This window comes from Eschrichtius robustus, chromosome 2 (genome assembly GCF_028021215.1).
Source record: "Eschrichtius robustus isolate mEscRob2 chromosome 2, mEscRob2.pri, whole genome shotgun sequence".
Classification (NCBI taxonomy): Eukaryota; Metazoa; Chordata; class Mammalia; order Artiodactyla; family Eschrichtiidae; genus Eschrichtius; species Eschrichtius robustus.
The window spans coordinates 28,619,834-28,640,911 of record NC_090825.1 but is presented as its reverse complement, the minus strand read 5'-3'; the positions used below and the strand labels follow the sequence as shown (position 1 = coordinate 28,640,911).

The following is a 21,078-nucleotide window of genomic DNA, read 5'->3' as shown; positions in this document are numbered from 1 at the left end:
TTCATTTCTTCTTTATAGAAATACTTTGAAAATGTAATTTAATGTTAGAAATCCTATACTTGAAAGAAGCCTCAATTATCAGTGGTTCTATGAAACAAAGTTAAAAACAAACACGGAAAGTGTAAAAAAGATTTGTGTTTGTGTGAGTAGCTTGCGACAGATTGTGTCCTCATTAAGTGTGAAAATTCTTTGATATTGTCACCTTACATTTTGTTAAATAACTATTGCTTTTGAAAAGCCTATAGTGTGTGGTTTAGGAGTTAGTTAATAGTGTCTACATTTTTTAAAGTTTTATATTATTTATATATTATAAGAAATTGCAGTAGGGCCATTTTCGATTAGTCAGTGTTTTCAGGCCTTGAAATAAATCTTGACCAAGTGAAAAAAAAAAAAAGAATTTTCTTTACAGCCTTTCTCTCTTGACAGCTGGCCGTGCTTGTATGCTATCACACAGAAGACTTGCACGGGTGAACTGAACACCCACCTGCTCTGTGGGATCTTGCACAGTTATGTCAGGACTTTGTAGCAAAAAGTTCACTGAGAATCTGGAAACCCAGAACTTCAAACGCAGAAATTTTTGTTTGGAAATGGCATTAAATGATCAGGTCATCCTGAGTTAAAGAATCTGTCATAGATGTAGAAGCTTAACTCAATTTCTTATAGAAAGTAGTTCTTGGGAAAATATTACAATTCTTGATGAAAACACAGTATCTGTTTCTTAAGGAAAAGTCAGCATTCTTCCTTTTCTGACATCAGTAAATTTGTCAGACATCAAAAAGACCTTATTCAAAGAGAAGGCACTTCATAAGTATCAAAATTAAAACTATCTACGATTGCCAAGCTTTGTGTTTCATCGTCTATAGTATCAGAGTTGGAGTAATCATCTCTAAGGTTCCTTCCTACCAACACACTGCATTTTATATAATGAATATGTGACTGGTGCTTCAGAACACACCCCAAACCATTTAACATATTAAATCTTTTAAAAACCCTCTGTTGGGGCTTCCCTGGTGGCGCAGTGGTTGAGAATCTGCCTGCCAATGCAGGGGACACGGGTTCGAGCCCTGGTCTGGGAAGATCCCACATGCCGTGGAGCAACTAGGCCCGTGAGCCACAATTGCTGAGCCTGCGCGTCTGGAGCCTGTGCTCCGCAACAAGAGAGGCCGCGATAGTGAGAGGCCCGCGCAGCGCGATGAAGAGTGGCCCCCGCTTGCCGCAACTGGAGAAAGCCCTCGCACAGAAACGAAGACCCAACACAGCCATAAATAAATTTAAAAAAAAAAAATACAAGGTGCTATAGAAGCACTTTAAAAAAAAAAATAGGGAGCTCTTACAGGCTTCTGGGTGCAGGTGATGGGGTTCAGGACATGCTACCCCCAAATATGGCACCTTGGCTTATTAAAAAAAAAAAAAAAAAAAAAAACCCTCTGTTGACCATTCTTCCCAACAAGATCCACAAGGAGGGACAGCGTGACGCTCACCATGCTCTTTCCTGAGGGTCGCTCAACACATCATATGCTGCTTGGATTAGTTTAAATTGCTCAGCTGCTTCTGCGGCATTATCCAGATTTTTATCTGTTAAAATAAAGGCACAGAAATTCAGTCATCAAAAAAGTAAAGGACAGGGGCTTCCCTGGTGGCGCAGTGGTTGGGAATCTGCCTGCCAATGCAAGGGACACGGGTTCGAGCCGTGGTCTGGGAGGATCCCGCGTGCCGCGGAGCAACTGGGCCCGTGAGCCACGGTTACTGAGCCTGCGCGTCTGGAGCCTGTGCTCCGCAACAAGAGAGGCCGCAATGGTGAGAGGCCCGCGCACCGCGATGAAGGGTGGCCTCCGCTTGCCACAGCTGGAGAAAGCCCTCGCGCGGAAACGAAGACCCAACACAGCCATAAATAAATAAAATTTTTAAAAAAATTAAAAAAAAAAAAAGTAAAGGACTCTAAAAGGGACCTCTTCCATCAGAAATGCCATAAATAGATGAGTGTACAAAAACGAAGAAAAACAACTAAGGAAAAACAGAGAAAACGGATGACAGCTGATACTGAGGATCTGTTATAAGTGTCAACTTGAGTAGAAATTTCATGCTTTTCTCTAAATCTCAGTGCATCACTGAGCACTCAACCTGGATATCCACAAATAGAAAATGCTGAGTAGTACACATTTTATTTTTAGAAGGAGTAAAATATATAAATCAATCATTTATAGAAAGGCTGTTACTATTCAGTGCTAGATTATGTTTAATCCATCTTTACCACCGTCCTTAAGGTTTTCTTTCTTATCAGTATATACCAAATTAAATCTCATAAAGTTTAAAAACTATGTACTAACTAATTACTTTTCCCTTAGTTGTGCTTCCTTAACCGTGGAATTCAGAAAGCATCTTTGCCTCAGTGTGGTAGCCAGCTTCCAAGATGGCCCCCAAGGACCCCCACCTCCTGGCATTCATGCCCTGTGTGGTCCCCTCCCATGGCACCGGGGTTGGTCTCTGTCACCGAAAGCAGGTGGCAGGAGTGGTGACGGTACAGGACATTACTTCCAAGATTAGATCATGAAAGACTGTAGTTTGCATCTTGGGCGCTCGCTCTCTCTTGGATCACTGGGAGTAGCCAGCTGCCACAGCATGACACTCCAGTGGTCTATGAGAAGCCCACATGGTGAAGAATGGAGGCCTCCAGCCCACAGCCAACAAGGAACTGAGGCCCGCCATTACTATGGGGGTGAGCTTGAAAGTGGGTTTTCCCAGACAGTGGTGATTCAACCTGGTGAGAAACCTTGAGCCAAGCCACCCAGCTACACCATTCTGATTCTGATCCCCAGAAACTGTGTGAGTCCGTATTATGAAAATATTTGCTAAAAAAAAAGAAAATATTTGCTGTTTGTTGTTTTAAGCCCTAAGTTTTCGGTAATTTTTACACAGCAATAGATAACTAATACACTCAGAAAGCAAAATATTTTGAACCTACTATGGAGTACATCAATGTTCTTTAAGCTACAACTCAATATCTGCCTCTAAGAAAAAAAATATGACAGAAGCAGTCTTAAAACAAGGCCCTCAAGGGTATCCTACGTCCTCTTTTCAGATACCATTACACAGCCCCCAGCCCTTCAAGCGGGCTTCTGCTCAACAACTGACACGGACAACACCTTCTCAAGTGCAGCAATTTGCCACAGATCTCTTTACTAAGATGCTTTAACAGGAAAAGCTTTAGATACAGAATCATGCTCCCTCGGAATTAAAACATAAAGTAAGAAACAGAAACCAAAAAAACGCCATCACAGGAGCCTAGCTGTATAATACAACGCAGGTCTGACTCCCCTTCCACAGAGCAGCCCATGGGTCATCTCCTAGTCTACCTCTTCTCTGGACTAAATCTCCCATTTCTTATGCACACTCTAATACCCTCTACTTCAAATGCAGTCAAAGACAGTGATCATCAAGGAGCCATTCATTAATTCCTTAACATTCTACTTCGAATCACTATAGCTAATTATATTAGCTTTTAGCAACAATATCACAGTAAGTCATATTGAATTTATAGGTGACAAAGTTTCAAGTATTTTTCATATTAATTACCGACAAGAGGCACTTCCTTGGTGGCACAGTGGTTAAGAGTCCACACTCCCAATGCAGGAAGCCGTGGTTCAATCCCCGGTCAGGGACCTAGATCCCACATGCGTGCCGTAGCTAAGAGTTTCCTGCCACAACTAAGACCCGAAGCAACTAAATAAATAAATAAATAATTTTAAAAAAATTCCTGACAAGCCAATATAACTGTATAACAAATATTTTTTTAACTCAGATATAGTACTCAATCCATTCTGTGGCAGATACTAAAGGTTAGATCATCCAACACCTCTCCCTCCTTTCTCTCTTGCAGCCTTTACTGTGGAGGCTGGATAAGCTAAAAAATAAGCAAGTATTTTAGCTTATCCAGCCTCCCTTGCTGCTAGGAAGGGTCGTGACACAGCTCTGACCAGTGAGATGAAAGCAGAAGTCTATTAGTGTATTTTCTTTCCTTCCTCTTTTTGTCTTGTACATGGACATGAGAGCTGGAGCTTCAGCAGCCATCTTGAGACCATGAAGGAAAAGTCAAGAGATTCACAGTGACATTACTTAGCCACTGAAACAATGCCAGCAGGCACCTACCTCCAAGCCTCCCTGTGGTGAGAAAAATAAATTCTTAACCTACTAAGCCACTGTGGCTAGGTTTTCCATTATTTCCAATGCATACTATCAAATTCCATCTTGTTGTGGCCCTGCTGCAATTGGATTCTAAACACAGGACACCCAGTATCCTGTTTTGATAATTTTAGATTTAATTATTTTAGATTTTTATTACTACTCTGTGGCAAATACTACTAGTTGCCTACTCGATATCCCTTCTCCTCTTCCTCCTAACAAGACCTGATTTTGATCACAGTGGTAATACACACACTTAAAAAATTCACCTCCCCAGACTTTCTTGAAGTTGGGGTTGTCGGGTGACCCAGTTTTAGCCAATCAGATACAAACACAAATCTACTAAGTGAAGCTTCTAGGAGAAGACTGTTTCTCCTGATGAAAGGGATGGGCCTGGGTGGCACTCACCTTATGCCCTTAACTCATCCCCCATGTCCTGCCCAAAGCCCAGGTGCACTGCCTGCAGGCAGATTATGAGGACTGAGGCAGAGACTGCTAGTTCATCCCCTTCTTCCGGTAACAACTGAATCCTGATTTTATGGGGGCACCTGATCCTCCAAAGAAAGACTCCATTTCCAGTCTCCCTTGAAGCTTGGCATGACCATGTGACTAAGCTCCGGTCAATAAAATCTATAAAAGTATTCTGTGGTGGCTTTTAAGACTTCCTTGAAAGGCAACCAGCACACACTCTGTCCCTGCTTTATCCTTTCCTCCTCCACACTGCTGCCTGGGATCCCCTGCTGCCGTTTCAGACGCTGAGTGAGGCCTCATCTGACAGCTGCTGAGCAGAGGCCAAGGACCTCACGGAGGAGACCTGCTGCACTGGGGCCCACCTGCCTCTCTCTGCGCCTCCACATGAGCGTAATGAACTTCTCTGAGGCTTAACTGCTTACACTTGATGCAAGGACTCAAGTCTTATGGTCAGGATGATGGAGCAGGTCTTCGATGGCTTCATCAAGCAGCTGGAGCTACCAAGATGGGCGACCTCTGGATTTCTTGCTACATGAAGAAAATAAAATGACTCTTTGTTTTGACCACAATTGCCAGTTTCCTGTCACGTGCAGCTCAACACAATCCTGATATGTCTCCACGGTGACAGTCCAGCTCATGACTTCTATGTCTTCATCAAATCATTAATAACATTTTGGTCAGATAAACAAAAAAGCATAGTTCAAACAGATAGCTAGTGGGAAGCAGCTGCATAGCACAGGGAGATCAGCTCGGTGCTTTGTGACCACCTAGAGGGGTGGGATAGGGAGGGTGGGAGGGAGACGCAAGAGGGAGGAGATATGGGGATATGTGTTATACATATAGCTAATTCACTTTGTTATATGGCAGAAACTAACACACCATTGTAAAGCAATTATACTCCAATAAAGATGTTAAATTAAAAAAAAAAAAAATTAAAGCAGAAAGGCAGAAAAAGCCAGCAACTAAATCTCCTGACATGAGACAAAAAAGGTGACTGTTTGGAGTGGTAGGTGGGTGGTTCTTCTTCACCTTTTAATCTGCACTGTACTTTGTTGTCCTGTTTCTTCCCACTCCCTTCTTTCCTCCCTCAAAGCAGTCTGGTAAGAGCTAAAGCTTTTAAACATAAAAAACCCAACAATGTACCAACTGAAAGTAAGATCTAATCACTTACTGGAGCCTCTTTTTTAACAAGTTTTTTCAATCTGTCATATGGCTTTGTATTTCACTTAAATATACTTGTAACTGGTTGACTAGGAGGTTGAACATGAGTGTAGTTGACAAGCAATCATAAAAAATGGAAAGTCCACCTTAATTATTAGCCAAATGCAAAAGCCACAGGTATTGCAAATCCAGTCATTAAAGTTTAAAAGGCATTCTCATACTATCCTCTGTGCTTTTCCCTTGATCCATTCACACCATCTTCCACTTTGTCCCAAATGTTTTTACACTACCTTCTAGAACATTTCATGGACTGTGCCTTTTAAGTCCTGCCTTGACTGAAGCCAGGTTCCCTGAGAACACCACTTCCCTACAGGCCACTCGGGCTCCAGCACAGCTGTCATACAGCAGGTCTGGTGGTAAAGCTGACGCCCTCCTGGTCACTGATTCTCTATTCACCCCTGAGGACAAACCAGCATTCCATCGAGATTCAGCCCATCTCGCCATCTCTCCTTCTTCCCCTCCTTCTCACTGTCCACTCGCCTCCCAACTGCTCCCCCTACTCGCTGAGGATTTCAGCACGTGACTCAGTCTCCACCCCCAGGTCCTATCGTCATCCTAGTCATGTCAGTGTCCCTGGACCTACTGGTCTCCCTACCTCCAGCCTTGCCCGCTCCAATCCATTCTCCCCACTACAGCCAGAGAGATACTAGAAAAATACAAACCTATCATTTCCCCTGCTTCCAACCCTTCAATGCTTCCCAACGCCCTTAGGTTAAAACCCAATCTGCCTAATGCAGGTTACCACAACCTTCAAGACCCGGCCCCTGCTCACCTGGGCAGGCTCACCTCTTTCCCTTCCTAGACTCTGCCGTGCCCTCTCTTGCCTTCCACCTCCCGTATTCCCTGTGTTCCCGCTTTAGGTCTCGACCTAGATGTCACTTCTTCAGGGATGCACATCTATCCCACCCACTAGAAAACCCAGTCCAGATTGGTACATGTGCTCATAAGCACCTTGTATTTGCCCTCATACTGCCCTTATCTCACCGGATGAAAAGTGACTGCTTTCCTCTGTGTCTCCCAGAAGACAGCAGGGCCAGCAGGGCAGGGACCACTCCTGTCTCGTTCCACAGTAAGGTGTTCAGGGAACAGTCATCAGATGAATTACTGAAAGCCTGGCTTTCACAAGGAGTGACCTCACTACGCAGTGCTATTGACCCTACTGGAAATTATTCTCAGTTCCTCAATAACAGAAATAAAGGTAATCTCTTTCTTTTTTAACAATGAAAATGGGCAGCCTTTCTATATGAGGTACATATTAGTCTTTGAAGCACAGCCTATATGTCACCTAACATCTAACACAGTACCTTACACACAGAATGAAATTAAACATTTGCTGAGTGTCAGACTGAACAAATTAATGAGCCAGCAAAGCAAAGCATATCAAAATCATGTGTCTCCTGGGACAGTATTTATCCCTTATATGTACAGGCATTTTCAAACCAAGATATTTAGGATGTTACGAATTCTGATGACATTCAAAGAAGCTATTCACATTTAGTTCCTAACACATTTGGTTTCAAAGTAGTTAACTGATATTTTAGTAACATTTGCCTTCTTCTTTGCACTGATTTCCAACTAGTCACCAAATCTGGTAACTTTTCTCTTGCAACTTCTCTTCATCCCAGGCCTTACCCCTCCCACTGACCCCAAGCCTAGTTTTGGCCCATCGGTGCCCAAGGCGGACGGACTCTACCTGACTTCTGTCTCCACCCCTCCTCATAGTACTAACCTGCCTTCATAGCACCTTCCCAAGACATCTTAATAAAACCAGCCTCAACTCTCCACTATTGGATAAACAAATTTCACAGTCCTTTGCCTAACATTCAAAGCCCTTTACAATCTAATCTCAAACTACTACTCAAAAACGTTTTAATACTGTCATCAAAATTATATATGCACTTGGTGACAAGCATTAATCCTCTTTCCCACTCTTTCCCACCCAGAGTCAACAAATTCTTAACTCGATTTCTAATGGTAACCCCTATTACTCTAAGAATATGCCTCTACACTAATTTTGGACCTATTAATTTTGGATATAGCTAGTGACTTCTTAATGCACATTTAGCTCATTTACCTCTTCCCTTCCAATATACATCAGATTTTTTTTAGTTCCTCTGTTGGTCATCATTACAACTTTAAGCAACAAACCCATACCTTTATTTCCTGTTCCATCAACTATAACCATTACCTTCTGACTTTGGGTCCCAAGCCCTCCCTTCAGCTCTTCTCTCGACCCATATTTTCAGACTTCCGATAAACACTGCCTTCGGTCGAACTGTGCCCTAGGCCATCTTTGGGCCACACGGTGCTCTTTCCCATACTGTTATATTCACTTCTCTCAATCCCATTCCTCCAGGATCCAGCTAACGGCTAGACTCCTCTGCCAAGGGGGAGCCTCACTGCCTCTCAGTACATAGTGAAAACTCCCTGCTCTGAATCCCTGGGGCAGTTATTAGTTGTTCCATCAACACAACTACCAATTATATACGCTATGCTATTCTGTTTGCATTTGTATTTAACTTTTCGTGTGTGTAAGGCATGTTTTCCAAACAAGACTCTGAGGTCTCCATCTTAGCATTTCAGAGACTCTAGAAACATGCTTACTGACTAATACTAATACGAAAGCCTCTTATAAACCTCAAAAAGCTGAGATTCAAATACTGTCTTAGTTCCCTGGTCTAGAAGATCAAATTACTTCACGACGGTCACAAAGGCCTGGACTACACAACCCAATACAACATCCAAAGGAAGCATACTTCTAAGTAAACACATGAACTTCACTCGGGAAGACACTCAAAATTCTTAATCTGCAGAACATCCGAAGTCAAGTACAGGGTCACTCAGCCTACCAAAAGAGGGGCAAAAATCATAGCTATTTAAAAGACATGTCACTAGCTCCTTTGTCTTAAGTAGCTGGGATTCCTTGATGAAGTTAAGAGCAACTTTAATGTTTCTTCCCCGAGGAGAAGCCCGGGGAAGCCGAGCTGCAGGGGAGTCCAGCGAGGGACAAGCCCGAGGCAGGACTGGGTTAAGAGCTCGCGACTCCTCCCCGCTCGGGGCCGTCTGCGAAGGAGTGGGAGGAGCAGGGAAGTCTCTAGGATGTTAATCTTTCCCCATCCAGTGGCCACGCGGGAACCGGGGCGGGGGGCGTCTAGGAAGGGACGAGGTGCTCGGGGCTCGAGTGAAGCCTGTGGGTGGAGGGCTGCGTCCACCGGAGAGCCGAGGACGCTCATCGCCAGGACTGCGCAGGGGCCACCTAGCCGGGCGCCGGGTTGGGCGCCGGCCCGATTTCCAGGGCGAGCGGAGTTACCGAGCGGGCAGCTCCGGGCACAGCCAGGTCCCTGGAGTTACCCTAGGGAGAGGGGTGAGAAAGGTCGCGAGGGCCGAGGCTTCTGCTAGGGGCCACGGCGGCTGCGGAGTAGTTACCCGGGTGCCATTTCAGGGCCAGCTTCCGATAGGCCTTCTTGAGCTCCTCCTCGCTGGCGTCGCGCCGCACCCCCAGCGCCTCGTAGTGACACTTCATCGCCCGGCCGGGCGGGGGGCTCAGGCCGAGGCCCGGGGCGGGGCCGGTGCCCGGGCCCGGGCCGAAGTGGTGGTGGTGGCGCCGGTGGTTCTCGCCTGTGGCAGGAGCCCGGCGCCCGCACCGGGCCAGCCAGCGAGCGCGGCGGCAGCGACGGCGGCACGGGGCGACGGCGGCGCGCGGCGGCGAAAGGCGGCGCCGGCTGCGGCACGCGGGAGCGCGGAGGGGGTGTTGCCGGAGGCCGCGGCTCCGCATGGGCTGGGGGAGGACCCTGTTCCGGAAATAGCCGCGCAGGAGGGAGGCGGAGCCGCGGCGGGAGGGAGGCGGGGCCTTAGGAGAACGGAGGCGGGGCCACGGGAGGCGGGGCCACGGTGGGTGTCATTGTGAGGGACACAGAGGGCAGTCAGAGTGACACCAACTTGACAGCCGACCTGAGAGCTGAGATAGGAGTCTCATGGGATGAGATTCTGGAAAACATCTTATGGTTCTTTAATGTGAGCCCCGCTTTTACAGATGAGGACACTCAGGCAAGTGGTTTGCTCAAGCCTCCCCAACCAATCAGTGGCAAGATTCGGTTGGATCGAATCCAGGTTTTTTAACTCTTTTCAGTTATCTTCGGTTACCACTTAATGAGATCTCTAATATTGCTTGTCCTGACCAATGTGCATGAGAAATAAGAGTAAATGACTTAAACTGAAACAATTTAAGAGCGAAGCATCAACACGTTTTGAAGTAACATAGTACTAAATGTTTCACCACCAATGTGAACGAAATTGTGCTGATCCACCCATCCATCACTCTTTAATCCTAACCTTCTGGCCTCTAAACTTACATTTCCAAGATTGGTTTACTTTAAGAATGAAGTTAAGGGAATTCCCTGACAGTCCAGTGGTTAGGACATGGCGCTTTCACTGCCAAGGGCCCGGGTTCCATCCTGGTCAGGGGAACTAAGATCCCACAAGACCAGCGGGCCGACCAAAAAAAAAAAAAAAAAAATGCAGTTAAGAGATAGTATTTAACCAATAGGTTTTGGTTGATCTAATTGATACACTGTATTATGGGATGTAAGATCTGAACAACTGTTCCAAGCAATTTGGTAAAGTGTCAAAATAGTATCCTAATTGTCGTTAAGATGCCTCAGTATAGGGCTTCCCTGGTGGCACAGTGGTTAAGAGTCCTCCTGCCAATGCAGGGGACATGGGTTCGAGCCCTGATCCGGGAAGATCCCACATGCCACGGAGCAACTAAGCCCGTGCGCCACAACTACTGAGCCTGCGCTCCAGAGCCCGTGCTCCACAACGAGAAGCCACCGCAATGAGAAGCCCACGCACCACAACAAAGAGTAGCCCCCGCTCACTGGAACTAGAGAAAGCCCGCACACAGCAACAAAGACCCAACACAGCCAAAAATAAATAAAAATTTTTAAAAAAATGCCTCAGTACACCAGAATATTTCACTATAATGTGGAATGTTTACATATATGTTAGATGTAGGCTGTCTTTGTCAACCATGTACAGTTAGAAGGGCTGGCTCTGTTGCTAACAAATACCTATTGTACAGGGTTGGGTATCCAAAGTTTAGGAAGCTGTCCCTTTCTTCCCTAATACCCTACGCCCTGCACAATCAAAACCAACCAACTCTAAACCTCAAGTTTCTAGGCACAACACTGTCCAACCAACTCACTACTCAAAATCCATACTTGCCTCTTTTCCAAAAAAGGAAGATACTATATGGTCTTGGATTGTAAATTGGTAATAGGTAGGGATTGAGAAGTTTGAGTTCAATGAAAAACAGGACCTTTCCCCATCTGAGAATGGAATTAGGGGAGGGGGGGGTTGGACAAAAAGTGAAAAAACAAAGTACTTTTTTCTTCCTCCAACTCCATCTGGTTTTGCTACCTCTTTTTTCCCTCCTGAGGGAAAAAGGGATCTATTTTTACTTATAACATTGTATCAAAATTTGAAGACAATTACACTGCATATAAATTTCAGTCTAAAGAAAGATCGTCACTAAACAACCTGACTTCTAAATGAACATGGACTTGGGAGATGAGGAATTCTCATTCAAATGAGTTATCCATATAAATGATTATGAAAGGGAAATCTACAGCTAATTTTCATCCTATATTCTATCGCTTAAATAATGGCCTTTTTTCCCCTGCACTTAACCAGATTTGCCTTTCATTAGCCACATACAAGTATTGAATATTTCAAGTGACCCTCTGACTTGAATTACTTAAATTTCAAGGTTAAGTAGCTTAACTTAGACTATTGCAAGATAAAGTAGCCTAATTATACACTCAAGGCCTTTCTTAGCAGAAAATTAGGAAAAAGTGAAATGGAAAAACTGACCATTCTGCCTACAGACAGATCTAAAAGACAAAATTAAAACCAAAGTGACAAACTAAGATGCCTAGAAAAACCTCACTATATAAAAGAGCCCTTACAAATTCATGTAACTACCACACAAAAGAAAACCCAGTATGTAGCCAAAAAACAGTATTCATTTTTTTACCTATCAAATTGACAAAGATTATCTCAGCAAGGGTGTAAGGAAATGAACACTAACCTCTGGTGAGGTACAATATTTAGGGGAACAAGTTCATAATTTTTGACCAGAGTTCTACTTATAGGAAACCACAAATATTGTACAAAATTCTATAGAAAGTTTGCTGCAAGCACCTATACCAGAAAAAGATAAAACTGAAATACTCCTATATCCAACAAGGGACTGCTTAGATAGCTGTGACAGAGTGGAATAGTATGGAATTACTAGTCACGTTGCAGAAAAAGACAGGAGAAAATGATTAGCATGAAATTAGTGGGTGACAAAACACCACATGCATGACCCCTATCCCTGGCCACTTGCACCCAGAATCTTGTCTTTCCATTACTGATCGACTTCCAGGGTGGTAAGCCCAGTGCCCTCTTTACTTCAAGTAAAGTTCTTTCGTAACAGGAGAAATTCAAATCTTCTGGTGCCCTCTTAACAACTGTCCTGTCTTTCTTCCTTTTACTGTTAATTTGATAAGTAATTTACAGGCACTGCTTCTAAATTAAATTTGTAATCTACAAAAAGCTTTCAACACATATATTAACTCATTTGATTTGCAAAACCTAAGTATTTTTAGCATACATTTTCAAGGTAAGAAAACAAGATGAGAGGTTGGCTTTTCTGGGGCCTGATTTGTGACTCAGGGACTCAAACCTCAGTAAGATGCTTTCCCTTCTAGCAGTCTACCCCAACTTTACCATCTGAAACTATGCTCTCAAAGTGCCTAATGCTGCTTTACATGTAATAATGATCCAATAAATCTGAATTTCAGCTTTGCTAAACTCAAAATTTTAATCCAAGAGAGCAGGCCTAAACCTTAAGTGTGCCAAGTTTTTAATAATACAAACAAGCTTTGAAAAGAAAAACAGAAATTAAGTGCTGAGTTCTGGTGATATTTTATTTAGAAATACATAGGACCCCCCCCCAAAGCCACAAAATCTTAATTTTTCTCTTTTAAATGTCACACTAGTTAGATATAAGGTCGTCCCGAATAATAAATGTATTTACACATTGAACATAAAATAAATATAAAACTGAGAACAAATTAGTTATCCATTGATTCATTTTGCATTCCCACAGTTCATCTTCTGTTTCATTTTCCTTTGCCTTTTATAAATCCTTTTCTTTCTTGCTTTCAAATCTACTTTTGGCTCTGGTTTTACCCACTGTATTTCTATCGGCTTTTCCTCAGCTGGTGTAACAAAAACATCTGCAGTGGGATCATGGGGAAGAATAGTCTTTGGTTGTTTCTTTCTCAGCTTCTGCACGTCTTTCACTTGCTGTTTCTCTCTGTATTTTGCAGCTGTGATGGATCTTATGACACGCCGATGCTAGAAACAAAAAAATATTACAGGTGCTTTTGAAATAAAAATAAACATTTTATATATGGCAAGGACATTCACTTATGAACCCTACTTCCCTTCACCCTGCGTCATCAAAAAAAAAGCAATTTGTAAGACTGTATGCAGCAAAAACCAAATTCAGTTTCACAGTTAACAGAACAGTTACTTGACAGAATTATTTTGGCCCAAGAGTTCTGGGACATTGAGGACCACTGAACAAAAACAGCTTACCATGTTTGGTGACTGGTAGTGAGGATTTTCATACAAAGTTGGTCCTCCAAAACTTCCCTGGAAAATCTTTATGAGATTTAAGACAAAACGGGGTCCTATTTCTACAAGAGCAGCATCTTCTTCTATGATCTTTAATAAAAAGGAAACATTTCATTTTGGTTTGGATATACTACTCCTAAAATGTATAGAGGCTATATCCTCATTACAAATGTGCCTAAAATAACTGACAACCAATGAAGTTAAGGTGGAAGTGAAACTTGGCAAGTGTCAAATCATCAATACTTTCTGAAATACATTACTGGTTACAGGTAGTTGTCATAGGAAAATATAAATGCTTTTTCAGTGTGTATTTAAAATTGAGTCACTTCAATCTGGTCTGTATCTTGCTTCTCACAATGCGTGTCTTCTTGAAAAATTGTGGTTAAATGAATATTTAAAACTGCAACCATGATAACAAAACGTATTAAAGCACCCTATGGGGCACTCTTTCAAAATTTAAATCAACCCCTAAATTGTTTTTATAAATTTAATTCAAATTAGATTAAAAGGTAGATAAAAAGACATTGGCAAAATTTATTTATTTATTTATTTATTTATTTATTTATTTTTTCGGCAAAATTTATTTTTGAATGGTTACTGACTGTGGAATTAAGAGGCAACTTCTGAACTACAAATATTACTATAGTTGGTTAAGGTATGCCTGCCCTCAGGGGTTAAGAAGGGGATATGTTTAACTCACATTGCAAAGTAACCAATATAACAACAACATGCAGAAAAGAGCCCAGTTTACTTCATAAGCTGTCTGAAATTTTGCCTTGCTGCTCTCTTCTACCTCTCCACAGATTTCCAGAATCACCTCTCCTCCTGGATGAATCACTGTATGACTCATCTAATAGTTCTCATTGAATGCTTTCTACAGGGGTTATGTTTTTCAAAGTCTTAAACCTCACCTCTCCCCTGGTAGATTCTAACCTCTTGGGAGAGAAACTTATATTTTACTCAATATATAGTAGCTTGTTAGAAAATCCATACACCATATTAGCTGACAGCCATGAACCTAAGTTATGAGATAAAGATTATTTACTGCAAGTCTGTGGGGAAGAGAAAGCAATGTAAAAGAAAAGAAAAGAATTTATCATTTGCATTTTCCGTATCTATAAAAACAATATATCCTAATTTATTTCAAAGTATAATTAAAAGTTAATTAAAGCTAACCTGAAAGTTCCGAAACCATATCCTATTATCCAAAATAGTGAACGTAAACACATGGTCCACAAATGGTTGACTTTTGGGATGATACCGTGGTGTACTAAAGATCTAGTGGGAAAAAGGACACATTAGTTCTGTATTCTATGACATACCATGTGTGCTTTAGATAGCTAAGTTAAAAGGAAGACACTCATTTATAATATTTTACTAAAAATAGTTTCTAGTAAAGATATTTACCTGAATTAAGAGTTCTTTTAACAAAGCAAAATGTGGTAATTCATCAAAAGCCTATAAAAATAGAGTGAACATATTACTTGACAACATTAGTTTTGTTTATAATTGTTTGTGTTTTTATATTAACTAAATTGAATTATACAACTATATCCACCAAAAACCAACCATGCAAAGTAAGAAAATTAGACCTCATACACTAAACGAGAAACTTACAGGATCAAAAGACAAGAGGGGCCGAGAACCTTTCAAACAGTTTCCAGTCATCTTTAGCTCAGCTAGGGTATGAACTAAAAAAATTATAACAGCAACAAAAATAGTTATAACTTTGGCATGATTATCCAAAAGATTATTTTCAATTTTCTCACAAAAACTTTTAAATTGAGTCAACTTACTATTTTGAACAAGGAATTTAGCAGATGGTCCATGAGGTGAATTTGAAAGCCTAAAAAATATAAAAGCTTTTTCAACTAATTAAAATTTAGAACATAGTAAAAGCTTACTACCAATTCAGTTTAAAAGACACCATAATGTGCTAATAATATTCACATATTCTCTAATCTTATTTAATACATTCTCTTACCACATATAGAGATCTTGTTTTTTCTTAGCTTCAAAATAGATACATTTATTGCAGTTTTTTATTTCACAAACCTAAATGGAGCAAAGTATAGAAAAATGAAGTGGATAATAAAAATAAGATTTAAAGCAATTCAATGCAATGAATATTTAGATGCCTCCAAAAATACTTAAGCAGGTTAATAGGCTACAAAGGTCTAAATCAAGGTAAATTTATTCATGGAAACGTTTAAAGTTCCTCTTAGGTGTTCTGTCCAAGGTAAACTGTGCTCTGCCCACCTCTTTGGTGGAAGCAGCTACTCTTTCTGGCTTAGCATTTTTACTGGCCTCCCTTGGGGAACCTCTTCTTCTGACCATGGTCCTGTGTACAAACTACGAAGATTTAAAACAAATGCCCCAGGGATAAAGCACATTACAATTAGCCTCACCAACTGTAGAAAAATACAGTACTTACAGAACCAAAGACATCCTTTATAATGGTTACTTTGATTTTTAACTCTTTAGCTTTTCGATTTTAAGCTCAAGAAATTTGTTTTTTCTTCCTCATCTGTACTACCATTTCTGTGATTTGGTTCTGTAAAATCACTAAGGAGTTGGTGAAAGGCATGTATACAAAACCTATTTCAAGTTGAATTAAACTTCAACATCTTAAAGATTTACAAAGTCACAATTGAGAAATATACAAAAGCAATAAAAGGAATGAAGTCCTATATTATTTTAGTGTTCATAAACTAATACATATACACTACCTGAGGCTTAAAGAATTCTTCAGTCCAATGCTTCTGTTCCTTACTGATCTTACAATAAACACAACTACACACTAAGTTGTGAGCTTTAATTGCTGGCAACCCACATCCTGTTTATTTCTCCTATCTTCACTTGAAATTATACTACTTGTTTAGGGCCTGTCTCCCCCATTAGAATGTAAGCTCCATGATGACAGGGATGTTTTTTTAAACACTGTTTCTATAGAATAATGCCATGATAGAGCAGCACTTCAAAAATTTGTGCTAAATGAATAACAGAGGCCTTTCTAGTAGCTAAAGAGAATTATCTTAAAACAATTCTTCTAAGTTTTAAAAGAAAATCTGCTCTGAAAACGCAAGTTTAGTCTTCAACAATACTTGGAAAATTTAACATATTACTAGTTTGTAATATCTTAAGAGCAAATATCACATGCACCGCTTTTAAAACTGGCAAAATACTTTTCAATGAGTTTTTTAAAACATTTAATGGGCTTTTTATTTTATTTACGTTGATAATTTTTATGAGTACCTACTATGAATTTAGCACTGTACTAGACATAATGAGAAAAAAAAAGAATGAGATAATCCTTGTCCTCAAGAAATTTCAGTATGCTTGTTGAGAGAAGACAAATATAAGAATGATCAAGAAATAATATATACTGAAGCACTAAACTTTGTGAAATAGACAATGAGCACTATAAAAATTTAAAAGGCAGATAATTAATTAAAAAATTTAAAAGGCAGATAATTAAAATTTGCGTATCTTATACAAAACAACTTAAAAGTCACTGAATAACTGACTTATTTTTTAAATGAACTATTTCTAGTGTTCCAAATATTGTGTTCCTAAATACAATGTTGCTAGAATATTTTACTTTATTTAATTAATTTCTAAAATTACCTCGTTAATCACAAATAACTTATCTTTACGATCCATTTTAGTATCTATAAAAAGAAAAAAAGGTAAGTAAACAAAAAATTTCGAAGCTACTTCAATCAAATCACACATACTTTCTAGGAAATTAAATATTAAGTATTTTTATAATCTTCAGTTTAAATGAGATTTTATTAATCTTCAAAATGATTAGACCTGAAAACACATGACCTCTTTAAAAGTCTTGTTCTTTTGAAATGTAAAAATGAGTGATTAAACATAGTCCTCAAGAATTATAAAGCTCTAAGCAGTGTCTCTTACTTGTGTACAGACATACCTCAGAGATGCTGCCGGTTCGGTTCCAGACTACCGTAACAAAGCGAATATCGCAACAAAGCGAGTCACACAAATTTTTTTGGTTTCCCAGTGCATACAAATGTTACGTTTATACTATACTGTAGTCTGTTAAGTGTACAGTAGCATTATGTCTAAAAAAACAACGTACATACCTTAATTTAAAAATATTTTAGTGCTAAAAAATGCTAACAATGAAAGAGTTTGAAATATTGCAAGAATTACCAAAATGTGACACAGACACAAAGTGAGCAAATAAATGCCACTGAAAAAATGGCACCAAGAAACTCGTTTGACGCAGGGTTGCCACAAACATTCAAATGGGGGAAAAATGGAATAAAGCGAAGCGCAATAAAAAGAGGTATGCCTGAATTCTATGAATCCCTTTCAAAAATGGGAAAATTCTCACAAACCACATTTAGAGCTCATAAATTAAAATTCTCTCATTATTTTCAGAGCCCTGAAGATGTAACAGCAGACCTCAGTTTGAGAAACACTGGTCTAAAGAACTAAGTTATTACCTAGAATTAAAACCAAAAGCACCTCCCAACACAGGCACAAAAACACCTGCATGAGGGCGCTGTCACAGTTATAAACCCCAAACTAGATGTTCTTCACTTGCCTGTAAGATATCCCATTACTAAAAAGAAAAGCTTGGCACTTAGGAGTAGACTGAGTCCCAACTTGAAGGTGCTTGAAATCCTACTCCTAACCCGTTAAGTTTTTTAATAAAAAGCTTTTTTAAATGCAGAAAGCAATACATGGCAGTCCCGAATCATTTAGAAGGACAAACCAGCTCATGACCTCTGAGAACATTACATTGAAGGCATTCCTGGACCTTTAAGAAATGTTTTGCTAGTTGGGATATCTGTTTAAGAAAGTGAAGAGAATGCTTAATGAATTTTGCAAAGAATTTCTAACAAAATATTAATTGGAAAAATCTTGGCACTGAACAGATACACTTCTGAGAAGTCATGGTTCTTTACCTGACATGCTGAACGAACAAAGTGTGACTCGAAGTGAAAACATATAAACAGGCAAGTTTACAAAATACAAAATTTTAAAGTATATGATATAAAGGTACCTGCTTTAGAATGAGGCATCAACATTCTCAAGTCTTGCATTAAATGTCTTGTTCTGAAATTTATTCCTCTAGAAGAAAAGATGAGAATCCGTTCCTTATTTTTCCACTTGCCCTAAAGAAAAAAAAGTGAGACGAATTTTAACATTTCATAGTGAATCTATCTTGTTTGTTTGTTTACAGATAAAGCTTCCAAGTAGCAAGCCAAACAATCCTGACCTTAACCTTTAATTCAATATCTCTGTAGCACTCAGTGACCCCGGCTGCTACCCAGAAATCTCCTTGACTTCCCTTCTTTTTGTTTTTCATCTTCAATCTCTCCAATTCCTCCTCCTGACTCTAAAGATTCTTTCTTAGCCCTCTTTTTTATTTCTGATCTCTCCAGGACAGAGTTCTCATAATCATTCTCACAGCTTTGATTGTCAACTAACTCTACAGAAAGGTAAGGAACTCTTTCTAGCCCTAATAATCCAAATATCTGGTTTACCTCAAATTCAACTCTAGAATACCAACCCTTAAAATCCGGTAAATTTCCTTGCTATTTATTTTTCTGATGATGTCACCATCATTTCAGTCCCCCATGCTTTGACTCTTCTGTTTGCCCTTGTTCTCTCGTATCAAAAGCACTAGTAAATTCTATCAATCTCTCTTTGCAGCAACTTAGTCCTCTCCTAGTGATACTGCCTTCAAGCTTCAGATTTTTAATCTCATATCAATTGCAAATCTTCTAAATGCTGGTCTTTCCAGCCAGAAGCTCCTCCAACAGACAAGGCAGACTACCACCTACATGCTCCAATCACATCTTTACCTTCCAGGGTTTTCTAAACAAAGTCCAAAATGACACAGCTTTAACACTGGATTCTAAAATACATCTATATTTCTACCTCACTATTGCCCCAAATAAACCCTACACTTTAGCCAATTTGGCTGTACTTTTTAAACTGTCAGCATTTCGTCCACTTCAACACCTTCGATTAGTTTTTTTGTCTCTCTCGCTCTCTCCCTCTTATATTGTTCCTTCTCATTTTTGAATATCAGAATTTTGCCCTTACCTTGGGATCCAGCTCAAAGGCTAAATCCTTCATGATCCCTTACCTGGTTAACCTAAAGTAATCTTTATCTCTTGCACTTCAGTAATATTTTTTATATTGTGACTCAGATCATAGCTACTATCATATTTCTTTCTAGCTCTTAAAGGGAAGAGTGAGAACACTAACATTTACAGAAAATCTACAAGAAGTCCAGCTTACTTTTCACAAAAAGTAAATCATATTTCCTTGCTCTTAATTTGCAGGTGAGCAAAGAGTTCAAAACGTCCCTGATAATTAATATCAGGGCTAGAATTCAAGCTCATCTTTCATTACTAAAAGCTAACTCCTTTCCCAGTGCTTACCACTCCACCACAAAAGGTCATTTATCTATCACTCACTACGTGGTAGACAGAGGTCTACGCTAAGTTTGGGAGCGGGGGGTAGACAGAAATTAAGAAATCAAACACAATTCTTGTCTCCACAGTATCTGATCTAGCTTACAGAGCTCTCAGTTGAATGAAAGTTAAAAGTTAAGCCCAACAACTTGTGTTCACCTCCTTTTGAATAAAAACCATCAACTCATATGAGTTCTTAGCTTTCTTCTAAACTCCAACATGTTAGGAGGAAGTGGTCATGTTCTAGTTTTGCAATCCCAAAGCAGCGGAAACCTAACTTCTTACGTGCCTGGCACGTTAAAACTTTGTCGAATATACGTAAAGGTCATACTATCTACTCCAGTTTTCGTTACCCCTTGAGAGTTAAAGATCAAACAAGTCAAAATCATAGTCCCAAAGCAGAGCAACTTTTAAACGACCGCATAACAAGCTTCAGGATCCCTAACTGACCGCAGCTCATTATGGCAGAATGTGGAATTCTAGAAGGGATTCACTGGAATTCATCACTGGAAGGGATATACTCCAGAGCGAGAAACAACTTTAGGGGAAAAAGTACTATCCTCCAACGACAACAAAAAAATGGAGTAACTGGAAGACCAAACACTGTAACTGAGCCCCCGTTAAGTCGCTTCCTGTGAGCCGGGTAAGAGCTCAGAAGTCCGCCCTGTTGCTCAGCCCGCAGCCTCCAAGACTGCGGCCACGTGCACAAGGGTTAAATGTAAATGCGGTAGCGGACCCCACCGGGAGACATAGGACCGAGCTCCCGAAACACCCCTGCAACTCGGAAGAGCCATCACGTGGTAAGCGGCCCCAACGAAGGCGCGTGAAGCCACGGCCGCAGAGCCTCCTCTACCTTGCAAACCGGGCCTGGGATACGATCTCTCTCTTCCTCCTCCGCCTCCTCTGCTACGTCGCTCGGCTTAGCAGGCGGCTTAGCATCTTTTTCGTTTCTTTTTAGCTTTTTCGCCTGAAACGCCGGGCCTCCACGCCGTTTCCTCTTCGTCACCGCCATCTTGCCCCCCGCCTTCACTCTGGGCCTTCCTTCCGGCTCGGCCGCTCG

The 21,078-nt window shown here is 40.7% G+C and overlaps 2 protein-coding genes across 3 annotated transcripts in view; both read right to left on the bottom strand.

Moving 5' to 3' along the window:
- Positions 1–9,585, bottom strand: part of DNAJC21 (DnaJ heat shock protein family (Hsp40) member C21) — a 28,596-nt gene extending 19,011 nt beyond the window's left edge. The window contains exons 1-2 of one of the 2 annotated variants that reach the window (XM_068535227.1): positions 9,298–9,585; positions 1,482–1,575 (exon numbers count right to left, since the gene is read on the bottom strand). In XM_068535227.1, coding sequence (XP_068391328.1) covers positions 1,482–1,575; positions 9,298–9,394 — 191 coding nt within the window. In that variant the 5' untranslated portion in view covers positions 9,395–9,585. The remainder of the gene's footprint in view (positions 1–1,481; positions 1,576–9,297) is intronic. The other variant, XM_068535228.1, reaches the window with a different exon arrangement.
- A 3,246-nt stretch (positions 9,586–12,831) lies between these two features.
- BRIX1 (biogenesis of ribosomes BRX1) lies at positions 12,832–21,076 on the bottom strand. The gene is made up of 10 exons (XM_068535224.1): positions 20,872–21,076; positions 18,596–18,707; positions 17,185–17,228; positions 15,542–15,612; positions 15,354–15,403; positions 15,175–15,248; positions 14,965–15,015; positions 14,734–14,835; positions 13,519–13,647; positions 12,832–13,275 (listed from the first exon to the last, which is right to left on the bottom strand). Exons 1-10 carry the CDS (start codon positions 21,028–21,030, stop codon positions 13,006–13,008), a joined length of 1,062 nt encoding a protein of 353 aa, XP_068391325.1. The 5' UTR covers positions 21,031–21,076; the 3' UTR covers positions 12,832–13,005.
- Positions 21,077–21,078: the final 2 nt, after the last annotated feature.